At 43.3% G+C, this 23,504-nt stretch overlaps 3 protein-coding genes across 4 annotated transcripts; 1 reads left to right on the top strand and 2 right to left on the bottom strand.

The window, feature by feature from the left end:
- Nucleotides 1–840: 840 nt before the first annotated feature.
- nup37 (nucleoporin 37) lies at nt 841–12,971 on the bottom strand. Of its 2 annotated transcripts, none has more exons than XM_077545198.1 (10): nt 12,567–12,971; nt 11,676–11,871; nt 10,621–10,742; nt 7,288–7,360; nt 6,197–6,291; nt 3,381–3,471; nt 2,386–2,567; nt 2,245–2,295; nt 1,670–1,763; nt 841–1,021 (listed from the first exon to the last, which is right to left on the bottom strand). In XM_077545198.1, the coding sequence occupies exons 2-10, from the start codon at nt 11,853–11,855 to the stop codon at nt 908–910; spliced, it is 1,002 nt and encodes a 333-aa protein (XP_077401324.1). In that variant the 5' UTR covers nt 11,856–11,871; nt 12,567–12,971; the 3' UTR covers nt 841–907. The 2 variants fall into 2 exon arrangements, with proteins under 2 accessions (XP_077401324.1, XP_077401323.1); XM_077545197.1 differs by having other exon boundaries at nt 12,551–12,674.
- parpbp (PARP1 binding protein) lies at nt 12,835–20,521 on the top strand. The gene is made up of 10 exons (XM_077545196.1): nt 12,835–12,958; nt 13,197–13,352; nt 13,898–14,137; nt 14,788–15,063; nt 16,035–16,189; nt 17,067–17,247; nt 17,511–17,692; nt 17,779–17,860; nt 19,832–19,979; nt 20,069–20,521. The coding sequence occupies exons 2-10, from the start codon at nt 13,203–13,205 to the stop codon at nt 20,329–20,331; spliced, it is 1,677 nt and encodes a 558-aa protein (XP_077401322.1). The 5' UTR covers nt 12,835–12,958; nt 13,197–13,202; the 3' UTR covers nt 20,332–20,521.
- Nucleotides 20,522–20,802: 281 nt separating this feature from the next.
- On the bottom strand, nt 20,803–22,908 carry pmch (pro-melanin-concentrating hormone). The gene is made up of 3 exons (XM_077544960.1): nt 22,697–22,908; nt 21,021–21,144; nt 20,803–20,942 (listed from the first exon to the last, which is right to left on the bottom strand). The coding sequence occupies exons 1-3, from the start codon at nt 22,895–22,897 to the stop codon at nt 20,890–20,892; spliced, it is 378 nt and encodes a 125-aa protein (XP_077401086.1). The 5' UTR covers nt 22,898–22,908; the 3' UTR covers nt 20,803–20,889.
- Nucleotides 22,909–23,504: the final 596 nt, after the last annotated feature.

Below are 23,504 nucleotides of genomic sequence, written 5' to 3'. Positions count from 1 at the left end.
TTGAAATCCAAACATTTCTTCCTAACTGCAAAACAACAGTATTATAGATAGAAGACACTTTCCCTGAATCGAGACCTCAGAAGTTTCTGTCTTCTTTAGAACATTTCAGATCACTCCTCCATGTGTCAGTTCACTGAAAAACCCCATTTTTCTTGCAATTTCAAGGGGCATCAAGGCAAAACGCACTTCCCTGCATTGAACATGAAGCCCCCCCCGACTTGGCGTATGATTTAGCCTCTCGACGGTGGTTCCGCACTTCGCAGGTGCGTGGAAGAGATCAGGCAAATATGCAGCGCATTTCTCCGGTTGGGAACATGTCACGGGGTGGGGAATGCTGGGAAAGCGGCAAGATGGATGGATGGATGGCGAGGCAGACCGGCGTTGGCGCAGGTGTCTTGCCTTTGAACTGCGGCTCCATTGGCATGACACAACGGGCCAAAACGGCGCAGGCTGAGTTATGTGCAAGCGCCTGGATAACCACACCGCGCCTCCGCGGGACGAGATTCTGCCAAGCACCTGACTGGCCCGCAGCTAACGATATACCTCGGTGAGTTACGACATTGTGGGATGGAAATTTGCAGCCGATATAGGAATATATATGCCTTGCGAAGGCTGCACACTTCGGGGGAGAAAATCCACAAAGTACCTAAGCAATAAAATTTCGCTCGTGTGCAGTGTGAGGAAATTCTATTGTGTGAAGAGCCTTGGCGGAGAAGTTGCCACATCAGTGCTCATAGGAAAGACAGATGAGGTGAGGCTGACACAAGAGTCAAGACCGAGAGTGCGGGGGGGGGGGTCGGGGTACCACATGTCCAGAGAATTCCACGCACACGCCGCATCTACGCAGAAAAATATTTTATTGAACCCATTGCAAGAGCAGCAGAGGCCAGCACGCACGTGCTACATGCTACATCTCCGTCATCCAGAAGCAAAGTTTTCGGTCGCCGCCGATCACGCACAGCGGGAGCGTGCGGTGCCAGCTGAGGCCCGAACCCACCGTCACCGAGCCCACAGTCACCGGCTGGGATCAAAAAGGAAATACAGGATCGCTCATGAGAAGGTTAAAACATAAAAAATAAAAATAAATCTACCTGCCAATTCGAACTGGAATTAATCCGTTCCAACCCGACCCCAAAAATGTATTACTTTTTTTTTAATGATGAAAAATAGCACTAAGGGCACGACTAGCATGGAATTTTTTGGGGCTCACGCTCAGTCTGATATTTAGAAGATTAATATTCAAAAAAGCGATTAATTGAGCTATTAATTAAAAAAAAAAGTTTTTGTCCCTTAACGTTTATAAAAATAGATATTAAACTCATAACAATTGACTTTTACAATATTTTGCCCTTAGTATTTGTTTATCTTATTTATTTATAGAGTGCATTTCGTACACAAGGTAACTCAATGGGTTTCACATAACTAACAAAAAAGTTAAACATTTAAAAAGAAAAGTAAAGAAATACAATGTAGCTTACAAAAAAATGCAAACAGAACATACAGTGTTTTACAACAAAGACAAAACAATTGGCAAATACCAAAAAACGGCTAATATCAGCCTATGAAATCTGTCAGGCCGCATAGTCAATAAGAATGTAAATAAACTGGACAGGTATTAGGTGTTAGTTAGATTTAAAAAATATATATAATAATAATAATAACTACAGACCTGTGAGTGGCCGAGATGGTGGATAAGCAGCTGACTGTTGATCTTTCCGGGACATCCTGTGGTGGCGAAAAGTTTCTCTTGGGCTCGAGACCACCTGACCACGAAGACCAACACACTTGTCGGTGCAATTCATCTCCCCACATTGAAAAAGTTTCAAACATCGTGTTGGAAAACCTTCAAGGGACGCAGCATATTGGACTTACCTGCTATTCATGCAACTACGAGCGGCACGTCGAGAACTCTTGACGTCCACAACCACCAGGATGAAAGCGCTCTAAAATACTAAATACTTTTGCCCGTATTTTCACGCTTTTTAAAAAACGTATCCAGACTAAATCCAGCACATAAACAACAGATTACGACTCTCTGTCCAGCCTTTAAAAACAGGCTGTACTGAAATAATCAGCTGAGCAAACATAACTGAATCCCGTAGGAAGCGTATTTAAAGAGTTATTTATGTGACGGGTGCTGGTTTTGTACTTTTGTTGTGCGACTGGGATTTGCCAGTTAAGGGGAAAACAGGTGGAGAGCATACAGGTGGAAATCGCTCCTTTCCACCAGCAAATGTTTCTTACTTGAACTGCTGGGCTTTATCTTTGTGTGCCGGCCTTTTCTCCTGCGGGTAGCTGCAGATGGGCGGAAACAAAACAAAACAAAATAAAACTCTCGGCGCATTGGCTGGGGGTTTGCGCGCCGCAGTTAGCCCCGGACGCTACCTGGAGCGGGTGATATCCCAGACGAGCCAGTCGCTGCCCGCCGCCGCCCCCACTTTGATGGTGTTCGCTAGGCACCAGTCGGCGGCGCTGAGTGGCGATTGGCCGCAGTCCAGCGACAGGACGGCCAGCTGGCTCACCAGGTCGTAGAAGCGGATGGTGCCCTTCTTCTCCGCCACCATCAGCTGAGGGCCACAACACAGACCTCAGTCGCTACAGCAAGCCAAAATGTATTTTCTTGTCAAAGTTTTTCATCCTTCAGAAGCCGATTTTCTTCTAATAAGCCGCAGTCGCTACAATTTGCTGCTATTCAATTTTTCCTTCTTCTAGCCTTGATGTCAAAGTTCTTCATTCTTGACGACAATGCTATTCGGAAGCTGCTTTCTTCTATACTAGTGGATCTTAACCTGGGTTCGATCAGACCCCAAGCATTTAATGGGTCAGTCTCAAGGAATTTCTTGTTTTCATATTATCTATATTGAGTGGTCAGACATATATGTGCACTATAAATGAACATGTATAACGGGAACGTTTGGTGTTCCACAGGGTTCAATTCTGGGGCCTCTGCCGTTTTCGATGTATCTGCTAATTAACCCCTTCAGACCCATAGATGGTTGCAGTGGACATGACATATTTGCGTGTCTAAACCAATAAAACGCATCATTTGGATGATGTCAACACTTCTGGTTCATGATTGGATCTCAACTAACCAATCATAATAAGTTGATTTACAAGATGTTCATGTTAAAAATGTTGCATATAAGCTTGGTAAGTTTACAAGCGTTACAGCCATATTATCCTGGCTAAAAACACACGAGATAACCCCCCAAAGAATTTCCATGTTGTCCTTATGTAAAAAGAGTCCAAATCAGCAAAAAAAAAAAAAAAAAAAAGAGGACATTTTGTCCAGCAGAAAAAATACCTATGTAGCAACAACAACAAAAATAAACTCTTTTCATTAGCTGTCCACTATGCATGAAAGGGTTAACGGCGTCTACCTTGAAGACTTCCTCGGGGTGCCAGCACACGCTGATGCCAGGAGAGCAGAGTCGGAAAATGGCGCTTTCATTCCCGTCCAGGTCCCACACCCTGCAAGAAAGGACAACGTGATCACATATTCTTACCATTTTCGCAAACGTTTTTTTTTTGGGGGGGGGGGGGGGGTTCTAATAATATAATAATATAATTGAATACTGGTAGCATCAGCTTATGAGAAAATGTTAAAATGTTTAAAAATTGCACACTGATGCACATTTTTATTTTTTTTTGTAAAAGTAAAAAAAACATTGATGTGTAAACAAAATGAATGCCACTCTCCTGTGTTTTTAATTTTTTTTTTTGTATGTGGCGCTCAGTGGAAAACAAAACCCCCAAAAACTTTGGACATCCTTGCTGTCATGGTTGCAAACCAAGCCAAAAATCTTTTGCTCTGGATACGGGCACTTCCCATTTGACGGCGCTGACGACACTTGGAAGCTCTGCGGCCATTTGGACGCGAAGCACCGGTGTGGACTTGATGCTTTTACTGCTGAACAAGTTACTTTTAACAGTAGGAAAATGAGGAGAGCTGCGGTTCACAGAGATGTGGATCTCTGGTTAACCACACCGGAATGAGAAAAGGTGGAGAGGAGGGCAAATGGGGGGTTGGAGGGGGGGGAGGTGCACAAGGGAACTCGCAAAGACGGGAACTGCTGGATGAGGTCACCTCGCACGGTACCTACCAGGGATCAGCCCCGATGCGGATATGCCCCATTTCACACTGTGGCCGGTCACTTAACACTTAACTTTCACCCCCCAGGAAGAATATTACCACCGGACCCCCCCCCCCCTTCCCCGCACACGCACACAAGACCACAAGAGCAAAACAATGACTCTGCCTTATTTTTGCAGACCGCCGTCCAAGGCGAAGCTTCGTTGCACGGTACTCGACCAGCGCCAAAGTGCGGTCCACCGCGCTACCCTTCAAACGGGGCTCCGCGGACAAACATGAACAGCGAAGAGAGAAAAAAAAAAAAAAAGAAGACACATGACACCGCTGACCTGCTGAACGGCTCCTAAGGACATCTGAGGTTGGAGCAAGAAAGCATGCAAATCAATGATACAGCAGAGAGAAACTATTATCTGCAGTACAAAATCGTCAAATAGCTTAAATAACAATACAGTATTTTGTAACTCTGCCTCACATACATTTTGTTTTTTTTAGAATGCAAAATAACTTTTTATGCAATAACCCAATTAAATGATGTAATATTAAATAGAATAATCAATTCAGAGCATGTGCAAAACTTTATAGAACGTCAAATCAAGTTCCCCTTTAAAAGGTGCATCACGGAACTGTTCAGATTTAATATAAGAAAAAAAAAGCTAAATGTGTAATTATACTAGATGAGATTGCTATTACAATTTCAATTTTTCACCCAAGCGTTTGGGTTTACAACGTTTACGGATCATGAAAAAACATACATTGTTCAACAAAAATAAAATTAGTCCAATTAACTTGTTAATCACCTTTTGAATGACAGTGAACATTTACTTTACTTAAACTATGCATCCGTATGAAGTGATGAAAAATGTAACATTTTGAGTGGGCTGACAACAACATCTCCCAAAACATACCCGGATGTGATTTAATTGACTTGAAAGAGGAGAAAGGTGGCTCGAACCCGCACACGCAGCAGCAGGTGCCTGTCAGCTGTTTACAGTGAACCCAGTCAACCCCAAATCCCAGCAGGAGCATGTCATGACACCTTTTGCTCTCAAGGTGGCGCTTTGGCCCACCGGCTGCTTGTTTGGGCGATGTGCAGCAAGTGGAAAGCGTCCAGGAGAGGAAGGACGTGGAAGTCCAAGTTCCCAAAACTGCAGGGGCACCGCGATGAGAAAGCATGGCGGCTAAGTTCGTTTCAAAAAGTAATAGTTGTGATAAAACCACCCGGCTGTCGTCACAGGCTGCAGATGATGTTTGAAGTCACATTTAAACAAGTCTCAAATGTGCAAATAATGTTAAAGCTGATGATTCAATTTGATTATTCGACTAATTTTAAATTTGCATTAAAGTGTATTACAAAAGCATTTTCCCCCTGATTAGCGTTTATTAACCAGTGATTGGATTTTATTTCGTACTTCATATCCTTTTCATATCCTTTTCGACTTGATGAGATGATAACGAGGATGAAGCACGACTCGTCAAAGTCACATTTCAACAAAGACAATGAGTCACAAATCTGACGACCTGTCATATTTGAAGGTTTGGTTTGAAAAAGGCTGCCGCTTGATCCTTTTCTTCATGTGTCTTGTGCTGCTTTGTGGGGTTTTTTTTTTTTCTCAGGCAGAGAATGGATGGAAACATTAGCAGCAAAACAAGCAGCTAAAAAGCCGCTGACAAGCCCAAGAAAGGCCGTCATGGGGCCCTCTCCGGGGGCGTGTCCCGGACGTGACCCTTGCTGCTCCTCCTCGCAGACTTTTTTTTTTTTTTTTGTTAAAGCCCCCTCCCTTCCTCCCGTAGACACACACACACACACACACACCTCTTCATCGAAAAACCTTGTGCGTCTAATTGGATTTCCATATTTAAGCAATTAGCTTGCAAAACAGCTCGCCGCTTACGCACGGTTGCAGCGGAGCGTGTTGTGCTTAGCGTCACATTTCACTGTGGAAACACGGACGAGACTTTCTGAACCCGTAACAGAAGAAGAAGAAGAACAGAACTCCAAACCAGAAGCCGGGGCCCCCGTTCACACGTAGTGTAACGTACGCAGCGGAAAGAAGAAAGAAATGGGGGGGGGGGGAGAAAAAGAAAAAGAAAAGCTGGTTGGACCTGCAAGTGTGGTCATCGCTGACGGAAGCGATTTGTTTCCCTTTGGTGGGCTCGAACACCAAATGGTTAACGAAGCTGCTGTGGCCCACCATCACCTCATGAAAAACACACAAGAAAAACAGTATTAGCATACGGGGGTCCACGCGGGCTTTGCACGGTCAAGTTCAAGAACTTTAAAGGGGAATTTTCCGGCGGCTTCTCCCGCTGTGGTGAAGAACGTCAATGGAAAATTGCACATTTTGGCACGGAAACAACATTTCGAGGAAAACATCTCCCTTTCCTCTCCGTGCATGTCTTTCTTTTCACAAGCCTGCCAGTGATGCTAAGCTAGCGAGAAAATACGATTGATGACAATGGATTTAAAAAAAAACATTTAAAATGCCAAAAGTACATCTGTTACTTCGAGAAGCAGCAGATATTGGAACATAAATGGTCCATTGTCTGTAGGCAAGCCCACAGAATATTGTGCCCTGTTGCTATAAAGACATAGAAGCGACCTAAAGAAAGATTGGAGTCTCTTCTTCCATCAGGAAAAAAATATATATATTTCTATCCGTTTCAGTTTTGCAGCAATTAGCATTAGAATATAGCTAAGTTTCATCAATATTCACAAATCTGTTTAGAACTGTGGGTAAATTGTTTTTTTTTCCAACATGGCCCTGGTTGATCTCTTTTGCTCTGCTGCCACCTTATGGCCGTTTTTGTAATAAGTACCATTTTTTCAACCGTTCTCTGCAGTTGAGAGGCCGCATCAAAGACAACATAAAAAATGTATAAATATGTCTTCGGGCCACTTAAAACATTTAAAATAGAACGTATTCATACGTTTTTGGAGCAAATGAGTGAAATGTTGCTCGTCGGCAAAGAAATCGTTTGTGCTTTCCCTTCATTATTCTTTTACTCTTATCATCACTTTGCACTTCAAATGAATTGAAAAAAATAACAAACTATGCTAAATGTTACTTAAAAGAAAACACATCGTAGGATTAGAAGAAATGCAGCTTCAAACCTCATTTCCCCACACCGAAGCATTTTCTATTCAACTTTTTTAAATTTTTGTTTTTGTTTCTGTGTGTTAGCCACTGCCGTACCTTGACCTCGTGTCGATCCTGCAGGTCCGACGTCAACAGGCGGATTGTTCTGTCGGGGCCGGCGGTGCAAAATCTGCAGACACGGAAGCCGGCGTGTGAAAACAATACAAAAATATGCAAAAAGGGGGAGGTGCATGTCACTCCAAAAGTGTGTCCGTACGTGCGCGTGCGTTAAAAAGTTCTATAAGGCTGCCTGGAAGATTATAATTGTGCACAAATGTAAACACACAGGAGAGAAACAAGAAGGATTCCCTCCTCCACTTCCCTCTAATCAGGCGCGGCGTTATTATTCACACAATTACACTGACTGGCTCCTGACAGAGAAAACACACACACGCACACACACGCACACGCACACACACGCACACGCACACACACACACACGCACACACACACGCACGCACACACACACACACACACACACACACACACACACACACACACACACACACACACACACACACACACACACACACACACACACACACACACACACACACACACACACACACACACACGCACACGGGCAGTGTGGGACTTGGCAAGACGTGACGTGGCAAATCAGATGAGATGACATTAGCGCCGGCCGCACATTAGGGATGTTATTACGAGCGGTGTCAGAGCAAAGTGATGGATGTCAAACAACGGGACCTGCTCAAATAAAGCTGCCATTAGACGGAGAGCGGCAACGCACTCCAACCCGCACGCACATGCACACGTCCGTCCACATGTGAGGAAAACTTGAGTCGGGAGCAAAGAGAAAAGAAAAATATTTATTTCGATCAAATGACATCAAGCAGATTCTTCTTAAAATCCAAAACAGGTTATATTTTGCAATATTTTTTATTTTATTGTTGTAGCAGAAAAAAATGATTTTTTTAAATTTATCTAGCGCAATAGACAAATTAATCTAAAAAAAAAATCTCCTCCTTGTTTTCTGTTTATTTTATATTTCAATTAGATTTTTTTTTAATTCTATGAATTGTGTTTATTATCTGACGTGTCTTTTTCATTTCTTCAAAAAAAAAAAAAAATGATTCCTCACATTATATAAAAAAATACTTTATATTTGATTATTTTTCGATTATTTTAATAAACAATTATGGTTTTATTGTATTTTTTAATGTAATCATTTATCTCGGCAGTTATTTTGCAATATATTAACTTTCTTTTACATAAATTAATATAAACAATGCTTGAATTGCCCGCCGGAAAACATTTTCGATACTGTATTATTGTATTTATCATATTTTAATGAAACTTTATATTGTATTAAAACCACTTTTTCTTCAGATTGATACCACTAACTCTTGAGTAGTCAGTCATCCATATCACTGATACGATACAAAATATATAACATTGCTTTGTTTTGCGGTATTAACTCATTGGCTCCCAAAAACGTATAAATATATTCTATTTGAAATATTATCATGCTAACAAAAACGTTTTTTATGGTGGGGTAGGCTAGAGCATACAGAGGGCTTTGGTAGTTATTACAAAAAACGGCCAGCAGGTGGCAGCAGAGTATAAGAGCTCAACCAGGGCCATGTTGCAACAAGCTCTTTTCCCCAGTGTTTTCAACAGATTTGTGAATAATGATGAAACTTAGCTATATTCTAATGCTAATTCCTGCAAAACGGAAACAGATAGAAATTTAGGGTGTATTTTTTCCTGACTAAAAACGATACTCTAATCTTTCTTTTGGTAGGTTCCATGTTTTTACAGCAACAGAACACAATATTATGGGGGCCTTGCAAAATCAGTAAAAATCCAGTAAAACAGCCGGGAGCGAAGGGGGTTGCTTCAGTGAAAATGGCTGCCAGTGAATGAGATAATAACATTGCTGTGTTTTGAGGTATTAAGTGACTCAATATGTCCACCAAAGGTGAGCTTTGTTATCAACATCTCTTGCATTGGACATCCTTGTGTCTTGTTAATAAATAAAAAGTGAGACACATGGCTCGCCTCTCGCACACCGCGCGAGGCCCCCGCCTGATTGCTTTCCTGGCAGCTTCCATTCGACGATGGAACCCGAGCGTCGAGTCATCCGCGCAATAACACGCGCGTACGTCACAGCGTGGCCGGCGGCTTGGCCGGCGGCGGCGCGAGCACCGCGGGGGCCTCGCTGTTACGCAACCACGACACTTGGACGCCGGGACCCTCCGACCCGGCCGAGCAATTAGTGGAAAGGAAAGCGCCGCTGTCGAACAATTGCGTCGTTAGCAGCGCCTTGGCAGCGAGCGGAGGCTACTTGAAAGCAGCTGCTGCTTGTCCTGGATGGAATTATGAATGAATAATCATCATCTGGACATCGGGAGTCTGACAACTTGTACGTGCGCCTGACAACTTGTACGTGCGCTTACGTAACACAAATGGAGACATGAATGGCATCAATGCGGGACTCACGGAATATCCAGGGGCCGCCTGCGCCTAACAAAGAATTACACGTTGTCGATTCAAAACAGGCACACAACTGTGCCTTTCGCTATCTCAATGCTAACCCACAAAGCATGTTAGCCTTAAAGCTAATATTACTGTCGTCTACTGAGTCCGTTGCCAAGGCTCCCGTTAGTGGCTCGCTGTTAACGCCGGAGACGTGTTCCGCATCATACGACGACAGACTAATTAACTCGCGGTTTCTCTGCTTCCTTAATTAACATATTACATAATATAATTTCGGGATGCCGTTGAGGACAAGATGGCCGCCTTGAGCTGCGACACCTACCACGCGCTGCATGGGTTCATTTCGAAATACAGATGAGCCGTTGTATCACTCATTTAAACGTGCTTGCGCCGTAGTTTCAATGTGCGAATCATGATACACCTGGTTTATAAAGTGAACAGAGTGCCATTTTCCTTATTAAAAAAAAAAAGCCAAAGTGAATTTTTTGTTATTTTGGGGGGGAAAGTGTGGGTGTGATATTTGCAACTGCATTTGCGGCATTACATCACCACAAGGCGACACTACCCTCGACCGAAGTTGGAAGTCACACCTAATAAAAACCACTGAAGAAGAGCCACAAATGAGAGATTTTCCTTTCCTATTCCAAATGTGTTGGCCAATTTTATGAATTTTCAAACAGGTACATGTCTGGTAGCCAAGCACATACGGTTGATGCTAAGCTAACGTTAGAATTGCCGGTCATTTAAAAAGTAACTTACATTGACTATAACGGCAATTTTCCTTACCAGATGTACTATGATTTAAGAAAAGTAAATGGTAAAAAATAAATAAAAATACACAATGAAATGCATATACAGTACATGCTTCATAAAGAAGGCAATGGTGAGCACGGCAAATCAGAACGGTCCTAGCTGCCTCATTTTGAGTACCTGATTGTGGGAATCCTGTCCAGGCGGGACTCTGGGCTCCATGCGAGCGTGTCCACTCGTGAATCGTGATGGAACGCACGCAGAACGTTGAACTCCACTCCCTCCACGTTCATGTCCTCCTCCTGAGGGGTTATTTCATGGTGAGGGTGGATGTGCACGTTTTTGCTTTTTCGAGCATTCGCTTGAAACCCCCCCCCCCCCCCCCCGATAGATATCATACAACAAATGCAAAAATTATTGTCGATCATAAGTTTAAAACTGAGGAGTGACACTGCTGATGATATGAACAAATGTACTTTGAATAGGCTCCAAAAACGTTATCAGAATTATTTACTGTAATCTGTAAATATAATAGAAATATAAAATAAATAGAAGAAACAACCTGTGTTAAATCTTGTTTAAAACCTGATCATTTTTTAACTAGAAAAAAACTTTTAATGCTACTGTATACTTATTGGTTGACACCCTCATCACCCACCAGGTTTGGCCCCGCCATTTAAAGCCACATAAAGTCACAGATGTAATGTGGAACGGGAGGATAGTGATTCTTAAGTGCATAATGACAAGACCTTCATCTCACATGCAGTTTGTCGTTTAGTAAATGCAAAATGAAATTTTATCGGATTAATCATATGCCATAATCGTTTCTAAAAAAAAATATTTGACAGCTGCAGCCCAAGTGCAATTGACTCCGTGTAAAGCCTGTGGAGGTGGCCTGACTGTCGGTACATCACGCCGGAAAAAATGACAGAAATACACACCGCAACAACTGGTATAATTGAGTACCTTCTGCACATGCGTGAGAAGGAATACCCCTCTATACCATTGGCAGCGTGTGTTACTATTCCTCATCGTTAGAAAAAGGCAACCGCAAAGCTCTTTACGGGGGCGGGATATAAAAACAATACTGCCATCTTTTCCACTCTTCCTTTTTTTTGAAGAAAAGTGTCTTAATAAGTCCGAAAAGTCATCAAATATAGCGAGCAAATCACTAAGCCGGCAACATCGACTCTCCTCTCTCCTCGTAACCACCGCGTTGTGTGCCAATGCCTCACCTGGAAGAGGCAGGTGCCCACCACCACGCACTGGTTGCAGCCATAGGCCAGCAGGGAGGCAGGCGTGCCGGAGGGGAAAGGACTGAATTCCACCACGTGAACGTAGTTGTCGCACGGCACCGTGTAGCTGGGACCCCGACTGGCGTCGTCCCCCGCGCCAAGTGTCCTGACAACGCTCATTTCGGGAACACGATCGCTGGAACGAATTATTACAAAATTAAATAAAATGCACATTTATATTCCGTTCATCCTAAAAAATAATAATAATTTGGCAGGTAAATGAGGCAGAAGAGTTGTCCCTTCATTTGACTATGCTGTAAATGTGTTCCAAAAAATAAATAAATACACATTTATAACCTGTTCATCCAAAAAAATAATAATAATTTGGCAGAAGAGTTGTCCCTTCATTTGACTATGCTGTAAATGTGTTCCAAAAAATGCAAACAAATTAACTTTATACATTAAAGAGTCAAACTTCGAGCCTCCAGTCACACTACCCCTGATTACATTTTCATGGACATTTGCATTTTTATGACTTCAATTTCGCAGGTCAATTCATTCGGTACTCCAGCACAAGATGATGTGTGCGAAAAATTGAGCGATGAAGTAATTCACTTTTTGCTCATTTGTGTTGAAGACAACTTATGTACATCGCAATACAAAGGGCTCTTTTTCTTTGTGCATTTCTCGAAACAATCAGCTAAATTCCGTTAGTTAGTAGTAACAAATTAACTTTGTAAGCATGTGGCACGAGACGCGCAGCTTACAACCACTTTAATGATTGGCCCAAGAGCTTGCTAATGTCCCTTTGGGCTGAATACTTCTTTAATAACGCTCACAATCGAACTAAAACAAAGAGCAGAGAGGGTACATACTGTAGTAATGTGTCACCTTATGCTTTCGAACAGTTCCCGTCGAGTCAAACGCAGCGCGGTTTTGGATGTTGTCAACCGTCTTCCGGGTTCTTCCCGGAATGGACCACTGTGGAATAAACTAGGGGGGAGCACTTTAGGGATGAATTAATTAAAAACGTACAAATGTACATTCACAAGCTCCTGTTTTAGTTTATGGTAATTATGAAATTAATTTTAACATGTTTTAATGCTTAACATTGCGTTATTATCACACGTTAGACGAAAAGCAAGATACAAAACGATGTTATGTCCCCTGCAAGCCGATTGGTTAGTAGGCAGAGACGTCATCAGTGATTTAAAATTTCAAATCAGCTGCTTTCTTGCCTCGTCGTATGTGTTTTGCAGGTTGAATTGACAACAAAATTGCAGGTTAGTAGCATATTATCAACAATTATAACAATAGGCAATATTGTTGTATGTATTTACTTACACTTATAGATATTTTAGTGTGTAGTTTGTTCATAATGAACATAATATGGACTCAACTACCAAAAGAAACCTATTTTGCTGTTTCGTTTGCAATCTTGTGGTTATTACGCAATATAAATCAGTGACTGCTCACATGACACATGTGTAACATACAAACAAACTTTATGTCTCATTTCAGCGAACAATGCATCCTCTAGGCGAGCGTTTGAAGCAGATGGTGAGACTGGTTAGGCGAAAGAGCCACCAGTTGCTGGAACCCGAGAGAACAACTGTGTACGGGGCTGACGCCATGTTAATGGTTCTGCAGCTTGTCCTGGCTGAAGTCAATAAGCGGGTGAGTTGAAATCATTTGGAAACGTGGAATCACCTGTGTGGGACAGAATTCAGGATTATACCTCATGTGCGCAACTGAAATGCTCTCAGACATATCACTGAAGTGCTCTCATGCGAATGCCTGAAACACTGCCACACAAACGCGCACACAAAAGCAGTCATGTACACACAACTGATACATTCTCACACAGACACACTCATGATTGAAGTGAAGTCTCACTCAACTCAACTTTAAACTGTCATGTAGAATTATTCTTTGCCTCTTTTTTTGTATTTCATCCAGTAAATATTAGTACTATGGACGGGTTAACTGTAAAACTTAATTGCCCTTCTGGGACTAATAAAGTATTCTGAATCTGCGTGAGAGCTGCGAAGCAATCCTGAATTATATCCCAGACGTTGACGCGTCTGCTCATTGTTGCCATCCCGGTGTTGACGTGACGCATCAAGCTGCCTGTCATCGCATTTGCACCTGACGCTGTTCTGGCAGCGGCAGGAAAAAGCTGACGAACGGCAGCTCTTGGCTGTCTTTTCTCCCGATGACAGCAAAGCGGCGAGTTCCGAGTGGCCCTCAGCGACGTCCTGCTGGCGTGGAAACACTTACTCATGGACAAACTTGGCCTGCGGCCCCCGGATGGCGAGGCGGCGCGGCCCGAGAGGCGTGACGTCACCCTGGAGGCGTACGAGGCCTTCCTGAAGCGCTCCAACGCTGTGGATCTGGTCCACGTCCTCGGCATGTGCCAGCAGCTCAGCGACGACGCCGACTCTGAGGAGCTTGTAAGCCCTGTGAGTAGAACGTGAGCGCCTGGCCAGGGACCAGGAACCTTTTGGACTGTGTGTTTGGTCTGATGTCTAAATTTAGTTGTGGGGTACTTTATTTTCTTGAGTCGGCTAGGAAGCTTTTGATCTGAATCTACCCACTCGCCAATTAAACGCTCTGATATGATTGTGACGCGTAATCACATAAATCTGACATCCTGCACGAATTGTCATATGTTCTTGTTTAGAACAAAAGGCGTGTTATCACAAGAATAAAGTCTTCTTTTTTTTCTTAAGAACAAAATGTCCTTTTTTTATTATGAGAATGAAGTAGTATTTTGAGATTTACTTGGTAAAATATGATTCTTCTCGTTATACTTTGACTTTATTATATCACGACTTTATTGTGGAAAAATATGACTTAATTCTTTTAAGATTACAATTATTAATCCCAAGAAAATATGGCTTTGTTTTTGTGAAGATTTGGATTTAAGATTCATTCTCACATTATTATTATTATTATGAACATATTATTGTAAATAAAAAAAAATATTTTTTGGGGGGGGTTGATATTAATTGGGCAATTTAAGGGGCTGATACTTTTCCCAACCCGACCTAAAGTGAAACTAAAAGTTGAAATGTTGCTTCAGTTTTTCTTTTGTTTGTTTTTTGCGAAGGTTGAGCTCTACGAGTTCCTGTCAGGCGGCGCAGAAGTCTCGGATGCTCGCAACTCGTCTGTCCTGTCAACGCCTTCTGCTACAAGCCGAGTGCGCAGCTCGCAGGTGCAATCTGCGGTGAGGCGAGTGTTCTGCTCCTACCTGAGCTTGCTGGTCAACGCCAAGGACGATCTGGCCCTGGCGCTGACTCTGGACGTCCCCAGTCGGGCGCTCAGACCGCACACGTTCACCGACGTGAAACATGCGGCGCGCCGGGCGGGCATGTCACTCTTTTTGGTAAGCAAGGAAGAATTGAGCTCACTTGATATAAAGCTGGCTGATTTAATCGATTTTTTTTTTTTTGTCTGTAAACTTCAAAAACTGGTCTTCAAAAAAAGGAGAAAAGGCAATAAAAATAAGAACATGTTACTGTACTTTAAGTGAAATTATGGCCCAAAAGAGCAGGAAAATTTGACACTGTAAGATTTTTAAAAACAAGAAAACAACTAACTATTTTTGCTAACCTGCAAAAATTACCTCTTTGCAGCCCCCCCCACCCCCTCCAAAACAGGGGCTGTTAAAAATTCCTAACTTATTTGTGTGTGTGTTTTTAACTGAACCACCCGCTTCTTTTGCAGGGTTTTTTTTCTATTCATAGTTTGGCAGTTGCAAATTTATCAAATTTTGCAGATTTTTTTTTTCTTTACCCATCACAGAAAGTAATTTGTGAGTTTTTTGCATGTTTTTTTTTTTAACCCAATCAAAAGCTTTTTCACTTCTTTTTTTTTTTTTTTTTTTTTTGCTCGTTTTGGATTCTTTTCTCTTTTTTTTCGTGGATTTTTGAAGTCGGGCTTTGCCCCTTTACTGTGCGTAAAGAAAATATTATCTGCCGATAGAACAGGAAAGTTTGACATCGCAAGGAAAACAAAAGATGACCAAGCAGGGATTAGGTCAAAACAAAAAAATGCAAATAAGCAGGGGTTTCCATAACAAATTAATTTGTGAATGCTGAACCACTCTAATTGGAGAAAAATAAAAACTTTCTGGAAAATATTACGATGCAAAGCTTGTTCGGTACTAGCAGGGAAAAAATCTAATCTTAGAAGAGTTAGGGAGCAAAACTTGGGTTGAATACTGTAATTTGATGGATGTATTTTTTTGGGGGGTCGGGAGTAGTGTAGATCAAATTTTAAAGCCGTATCGCCCAGCCCCGACTTGACCTGACCTGGACATGACAGTTGCAAGTTTTCTCCCTCCGTCATTGGCAGACGGTGACATCGTTTGTGAGGGCCGTCCAGCTGGGCGGCAAGGGCTACGCGCCGGCGCCCTCGGACCCGCTCAGGAAGCACATCAAGGGCCTCTCCGCCTTCGTCCACTTCCTGGACAACCTGGGGGACATCCTAGGGGAGACGCCGGACCCCAGGTACCAAATCCGCTCCATATTTCTCGAATCAACGGCCGGCCAGCTTGGCTGCAAGAGAAACACACTGAAATGAGTTGTTTATGGCGACTGCCATCTTGCACAATAGCAGGCGTGTGCGCGTGTGTGTTTGTGGATTGGATCGTGCGGATGGAAGTGCGTGGCCAGCTGATGTTGGACGTGCAACACATGTCTGGCAGCACAACACAAGTGCTTATCAGGAATGATTTAGCCTGCAGATCATATGAGGGGGCTCTCGGTTCACGAGACACGGATGAACTCGGACCGTCAGCAACTGTGCGTCTGTGTCTTTTCTCGTGCATTAACACTTTCCGCCGAGAGTTCTTGGCCCTTCAATCGGGTAAAAACTGTTTTCCTCCAAGATTCTGGATGTCGCACTAGTGCCACTATGGAAGGAAAAAGACCGCCAAAATAAGGATAAATCTGGTGAAAGTTGGAGTCAATTCATGTAAACATGCACTAGATCTGACCTGATCTACACTTGACCTGGATCTTGATTGTTCTTTGACTTGTTTTTGAACTGGGTCTAGGCCAGGCTTCTCTAATCCTGGTCCTCGAGGGCCGCAGTCCTTTAAATGTTTCTGTCCTCCAACACACCTGATTCATATAAATCAGCTCATCAGCAAGTTCTGCAGAAGCCTGATAACGATCCTGATCTTTAGAATCAGGTGTGCTGGAGGATGGAAACATCTAAAACCTGCAGGACTCCGGACCTCAAGGACCAGGATTGGGGAAGCCTGGTTTAGGTTCTTGGTTTTGAATGATTCCTGACCTAGGTCTTAAACTGTGGTTGGCTTGGATCTGTACGCGGTTCTATTTTGCATTGTGAAAATTGATGTGGACTTGCGTCCCCTTCAAGCGTGTGCGGGTCCAAGCTGGTGTGTGCCATCCGGGGGGCTCTGGTGAAGGGTTGTGACTCCAGAGACATCTGCGCCGCCGCAGAGGAGACGGCAAGCCAACTGAAAGAGGAAATCTGTCAACTGCACCAGTTTCAGAAAGACGCCGCGCAGGCAGCTGGGACCGGGATCAGTCCTGCCAGGGTAACCCCCCCTTAACCTTTTTCATAAACCCCGACTCTTGACTTTTTTGTTCTGTTTCGTTCTTTCTTTTCTTGACTGGTTCTTCTATAATTCTGGACTTGTACTATACAAGGTTCGTGGCATGAATCTTGACTTAGATTTTGTACCGTTTTTCTTTAACTTGGTTCTTGACTTCATCCTGTATTTGTGTGCGGACCTGGATCTTGACTTGGTTTTTGACTTTTGAATGTGGTTCTTGACCAAAGCCATCTGCCTCTCTGCAGCCAAAGGCGTACGCTGTGAATCACGCCACGGCGTACGGCGGCCGAGATGCAGTGAAGGTACTGCTGGCTCTGCTGGACAACGAATCGGTGGCGGAGCCGTGCGCCAACAAGGCCGACTTGCTGTCCGAGGACCAGCCTGCCCTCAACGGAATCGAGGGCATCTCCGTTCTCACCTTGTTCAGGTTCACCGTACAAATCGCACAGCGAGCGACAGCAATGCGGGAATCAATCAACCAACTATGTGCCCCCTGCCCCCCACCCTGCTCAGATCCCCCGAAGTGTCCACTGGATCTTCTCCAGAGCCCCTGAAGAAGCGAGCGCAGAGCCGCCTGAACCTGTTCAAGCCCAAGGTAACCAACGCGGCAATCTGAGACACATCAAATTGAATCAGACGGCCAAATAATGTCTTAACATCCTGTCATTTCTCCACATGCTTGTTTATTTTTGCTTCGCCCGGGTAACTTCCAAGTTCCCAGCTGAGCGTTTGCACAGCTGCCTTTCCGCTTCCCACCGTCCGCCGGCTTGAAAGCACCAACTTGGAGAGGGAGGGAGAGATTTTGAGGGGGGGTTCAAAGCCCCGTTGCTTACGGCGCACAATGTAACACTGAGAACACGCTGAGGATCTGATATCTAATCTCTTTCCTCCCCTGGGCCTACGTTGTTGCTCCTGGCAGCCGCACGCTTGTTGCCTGCTAATTAGCATGCCGGCTAGCCCTTTCGCCGCTCTCAATATCCGCGTTGACTGTGTACAGTAAAACTGTGGATCTGGACCAAGCCATGAAGCAAGAAGAAAAAAGGAAAAAAAATGGACACCCCATTAAAATGTTACCCTTTCTGTGCTTAAAGCTGTCAAAAGTAACAAAAACGTTACCGTAATTTATGCCCTTTAGTGGTACAATGTATAAAAGTTCACTAGATGTCACTAAATAATAGAATACAGCCAAAGCGCGTGCATTTCAAAGCATGAAGCCGATAGACCGAGCGAGCCGGAACGGCTAACAAGAGCACCTAGCGGGAGTTAGCCGGAGTGGCTAATGAGCAGCTAGCGGGAGTTAGCCGGAGTGGCTAACAAGAGCACCTAGCGGGAGTTAGCCGGAGTGGCTAATGAGCAGCTAGCGCGAGAAGCTAGTAAGCTTGTGAGAGCAAAGCAAAGTGGGAGGGGCCACGGGACTTTGCAATGACCACCAGGCCCCAGTTGTGGAAGTTAAGCGGCGGTTGACCTATTGTGACATTAGCTAGTGCTACAAGCACCACCAGGGCTAACTAGGTACACAAAATTATCCTTCGGGTAGCCGTATCAGGAAGATGTCAGCCTCCTGTATATAATATACTGTAATCAACGATTACTAGACCTATGATTTTTTTTTTTTTTTTTATGTACGTTGATGTGATAGATCATATTTTGTTGGATATTATTGAAATCAATAGTGGGTTTTTACATTGCATGAATTAGATCAACACTAGGTAGTGCTAAATCTTACACAGTGTCACTTTAAAGGGAGTCGCTGACTCCCATCACTCAACTCTATATTTATAGAGCACTTTAAAACAATCACCGCTGTCTTAAAACGGAACCCAGGGGCAGCAGATTTGCCCCAGAATTTAACCCTGTGGAACACCATACATTCCGTTATACATGTGAATTCATATTACGCATGTCTGATCACTTTCTTTCTTTTTTTTTTTTTTTTGCTCAACATAGTTAGCATGAAGGGATTATTTACGCCAAACTTCTGAGATGGACTCACCGGAACCCCTACCCATGCTAAGAAACACTGGAATAGACTTTCGCCTGGTCCCTGCAGTTTGACAGCCATGTATTCGAACCATATTGTTGCAGCTGCAATGACTTTTTATTTCGTAACGATCCGTGTGAACGTGCGCAGAACACCACGCGTATGCTAAACACATTTCGCTCCTTGATGCGATGCCGCCAACAGATGTCATCTGATTTAGCCTTCGTCGCGCAACGGTCCCCGGGCACCTCGCCGCCTTCTCAACTTCTGCTTGGCGCCCGTTTTTTGGACGGCAATTCCCAAAGGTGTCGCCTGTCGCCTGTCGTAGCAGCACATCAACAGACATTGGCTTCCTGTTTTTAGGGCCAAAAACGTAAGGGGAAACCGTATACGAAAGTGTCTCTGGTGCCAACTTTTGAGTGGCGTTAAGTTTGTGGTAGCCAGGCGACATCCTGGAAGTCACTTACAGTATTATGACAATTTTGACACTTTCTTTGCACCTGTTTTTTTTTCAACCTTCGACTATGGGTTGTCTTTGCTTTTCGTCATTTCATTAGATGAACTCCCTCCACCAATCTTCTCTAGGTGCAACCCCGAGGCATCCAATCCCAATTTGCTTGCACCTACCGGGATGACGATGAAGTGCCCCTCAATCGCGTTTTGCACTTCCCGACTTTGAGCCAAGTGCCCACTCATGAGCACCCGGCACCCAAACCCGCACCCCCGACCTCAGGTAAATGGCATCCATATTTCACACTAGATTTTGAGATGGTTTGTCAGCTGGCCAGTTCACCGTCTAAACTGACCCAATCTTTCATCAAGCCAAATCCTCCGAGATCGAACCCATTCTGGTTCTCAGAGGCAGGAACGCCAACCCGATTCGAGCTCCTGGTTCTGACACCGCAGTTAAGTCGACAAACAAGAGGAAGCAGGCTGATGTGGAAACGGAGAACGAGCCTCCCGAGAAGAAGAAGAAGAAGAAGAAGCAGCAGCAGCAGCAACCGATGAAAATGAACGTCAAAACCACCAAAAAGAAGAAGCTGATCGCAGGGCAGGCAACGTTAACCAGCTTCTTCAGAGTCTGAAGATGCTCCTTTTTGAGAACTGGTTTTGGGTGGCAAAATGTCACATTGGGGAAGTCTTACTTTGAATTTCTGAGCCGAAAATGTTGCACTACATGTGTGAAAGGTAATCATTGGGACTTATTTTGAAATTTAGAGCCAACAATATATAGTTCAGGAGCGTAAGGATTTTTTTTTTTTTTAACTGCAGAAAGGAGCATTTTTTTTGGGGGGGGGGGGGGGGGGGGTTGTCATACTGTTGGGCATTCTTTTCATCTTTGTGGTATAAAAAGTAGCTCCTATGAGCCTTATTTTGAAATTCAGAGCCAAGTTTCTATTGACCACCAATGGCAACCTACAGATTATAAAATGTTTTTTTTTTGGGGGGGGTCCACAATTACTTTTCAAGTTGCCATTTTGGTTGCTTCTGTGTTCCTTTATTTTGGGGAAAGTCAATCCAGTGAATCTTATTTTGAAAGGACACCACACTGTAAATATGTTGCAGAGTTTATTTTTAAATAAAGTTTTATTTTGTTTTACACACTTGTCTTAATGGATGCTTGCAGGAGAAGATAGTTGTGTTTATGTCCCTCCCCAGCAGGGTCGGTACACTCGTCCGATCATACAACGCAACACTGCAATGGGGAGAAAGCACACAGGAAGCGCGTATAAGTTTCCTGATTGATTGCTGGAGATTTTTTGCTGATACTTACTGTCAATGTCGGTATCCCTGCGGCCGATTCTCTCGGCGGCCTGGTTTTGGCTCCAGCGTGGCTCGTCCATCACAGGAAGTCGCTGGTTGAGACCCCGAAAACCCGTTCCTCGCCGCCTCGTGTCCTGCAGGCACAATTTTTATTTATTTATTTTTTTTAAATAAAGACACTGGAAGAAAATGTGGAGCTTTCATCATTTGTGAGGATGCTCCTCCACACCAAAGTCACTTCATCTTGCTGAGAGCAGATTCATAATAAAGTATATTGATTATTTTCATTCCACCAAACTTAATTTGTCTAATTTTACCCAACAGATTTATCTGATTTTACCTCATATCCCCATCAAATTGCTTCATTTGAACTTTATTAGTTATTAATTGAATGCACTTGCATTTCATCTTACCTTGGTAAACATTTAAAAAATAAAAAATAAATTACACTCAGTTTTACCGTATTTCATTTGCCTTCTTTTAAAATTACAGGGAACTTTATTGTAATTTTAGAAAATTTATTTAATGACTTTATGGAAAATTCTTATTTTTCCATGTCTATTTCTTACATGATACCATAATAATGCCGTTTTATAAAAAATACTCTTATTTTACCGTCTAGTTGATTATGACGTAACGGCAGGCTAAGATGTGAGGATCTAAACTCTGCTGACGCGCGGCGTCTTTTTAACCAATTTTACTTTACTTTTACTTGTATATCCAAATCTCCAACATATCGAAAACACAGGCAGACACTTACTTAGTTTGCCGGGCAAGGCACCTTTTATAAGACAGTGCAGCCCGCGACTTCCGCAGCAAGAAGTGACGTGACGTTCTCTTCGTTGCACTTCACGGCTGGATTCCAAGTTGATTTAGAGTTCCACTGTATTCCAAAGATTGCTATTGCACACTTTTGCACGGTCAGCATAAAGTTTCCCCCTCAGACCCACCGTACCAGGTGATCAATAACAGACACACACCTTAACACAGGTGAGCCCACTAATTAATAAGCAAGGTCACGCCCACTGGTGACACCGCCAATCGTCGTGGTAGTAGAACGTGCGGACCTTGAGCGCGTGCACATCACACATGCACACAAGCCAAAACAGGAAGAAACCACCATATGGCTCCTACATACATTATTGATTCAAATATTTTATTACCATTTACCTAATTGATTCAATTTTACTACGTTTTACCTTGTTGAATTAATTTTTTATCAATTTGCCTTAATCAAAATGTATTTTTTTATTAGTTTACCTTATTCATTTATTTTTTTACATTTGACCCGACAGAATAATTTAAGTTAATTTAAGTTAATTTAGCATGTTATCAGTGTTGTTTTATTTCACAATATCTTATTTAAATTTATTTTTGTATTTAATAAAATTGAGTTCTTAGGTTTTTGAATGATTTTAATCAAATGTAGTTTTAACTCAACAATACCTTATTAATTACTTACTTGAACATTCTTAGTTTGTCGAATTTTCTTTATCTCATTGGACCCTGATTAATTGAAATATTATGTTCTTGTTTTGCAGTTTACCTTATCTCTTTTTCATGATTTTTTTTTTTACCCTACTGAGCGACAAGAAAATAAAACATGTTTGTGTGATGCACACTGCAAAATACAAGCAGATAAAAATTATAACGATAAAAAAGGTTAACTTTTTTCCGGACGCTTACCGCCAACACGAGCACTTTGGGGCTTCCGTCTTCATCCGTGATGTCCCACATCAAGTTCCTCCTAAGGGCAGCGGTGGCAGCACCACTCTCGTCCCCCATCAGGGCACTCAATTCATCCTTGTCGGTGGTCCCGGCAGCCAATCGTCTGCTGATGTTGGAGAGGAACAGCAGAGCGAGGACAAAGTGGCGGACGGAGGACATGTCGCTTGGACGCCGATGGGCTCGCCTGGCCTACCATGCGGCTTGGCCGAGTTTTTATAGGCGTACAACCAAAGTGCGTCACGGCGGCTCCTGATGAGACGACGGCGTGAGGTCACCCAGGAGTGTCAGACTTCCTTTGATGGGCTACTGAATGGAGTCATTTTGTCTCTTTACATGTTTGTAATAGGGGTCAGGGGCGGGTTAGAGGTGGGGGGATTCATTATGGGACGCAAAATGCTGAATGCCAACCAGCAGGCCTTTTCGCCGCGTCACAGCTATGCAGAATTACGAATAACAAAGTTGCCTATTCAGATGTTTCTGTAGAGAGCAAATGTACCTGTTCAAGCATATTTGTTATTTGTGCTTGGGCTGCCGGAACTATCATCGAGATGGCTTAAAAGAAGACTCTGCTAGTAAGGGAGGGGACTTCAGAGAGGTCAAGGAACCTTTCAAGGAACAAGGACATTTAGTTGGTCCTTGGTACTTTTACTGCCTCTCACCAAAGCCCAGGGTGTTTCAGTTCTTGGTACACGTAGCTCCCGGCTCCAAAGCCGCATTTCTATCTAGAGTTCCAGGGATATTTAAATAAATTCAGACAACAACTACC

Source organism: Vanacampus margaritifer, chromosome 15 (assembly GCF_051991255.1).
Source record: "Vanacampus margaritifer isolate UIUO_Vmar chromosome 15, RoL_Vmar_1.0, whole genome shotgun sequence".
Classification (NCBI taxonomy): Eukaryota; Metazoa; Chordata; class Actinopteri; order Syngnathiformes; family Syngnathidae; genus Vanacampus; species Vanacampus margaritifer.
This window is presented reverse-complemented; position numbering and strand designations above follow the sequence as displayed.

Excerpts from the sequence above, each read along its gene's own strand:
- nup37 (XM_077545198.1), bottom strand. The coding sequence starts at position 11,855 with ATGAGCGTTGTCAGGACACTTGGCGCGGGGGACGACGCCAGTCGGGGT. Across the intron at positions 2,296-2,385 it reads TGGGATATCACCCGCTCCAG|CTACCCGCAGGAGAAAAGGC; the intron begins GTAGCGTCCGGG and ends GCCCATCTGCAG. Across the intron at positions 1,022-1,669 it reads ACCATCTCGGCCACTCACAG|CCGGTGACTGTGGGCTCGGT; the intron begins GTCTGTAGTTAT and ends TTTTGATCCCAG.
- parpbp (XM_077545196.1), top strand. The coding sequence starts at position 13,203 with ATGCATCCTCTAGGCGAGCGTTTGAAGCAGATGGTGAGACTGGTTAGG. Across the intron at positions 15,064-16,034 it reads CGGGCATGTCACTCTTTTTG|ACGGTGACATCGTTTGTGAG; the intron begins GTAAGCAAGGAA and ends CGTCATTGGCAG. Across the intron at positions 16,190-17,066 it reads GGGGAGACGCCGGACCCCAG|CGTGTGCGGGTCCAAGCTGG; the intron begins GTACCAAATCCG and ends GTCCCCTTCAAG.
- pmch (XM_077544960.1), bottom strand. The coding sequence starts at position 22,897 with ATGTCCTCCGTCCGCCACTTTGTCCTCGCTCTGCTGTTCCTCTCCAAC. Across the intron at positions 21,145-22,696 it reads CCAAAGTGCTCGTGTTGGCG|GACACGAGGCGGCGAGGAAC; the intron begins GTAAGCGTCCGG and ends TTGTGCCTGCAG. Across the intron at positions 20,943-21,020 it reads CAGGGATACCGACATTGACA|TGTTGCGTTGTATGATCGGA; the intron begins GTAAGTATCAGC and ends TCCCCATTGCAG.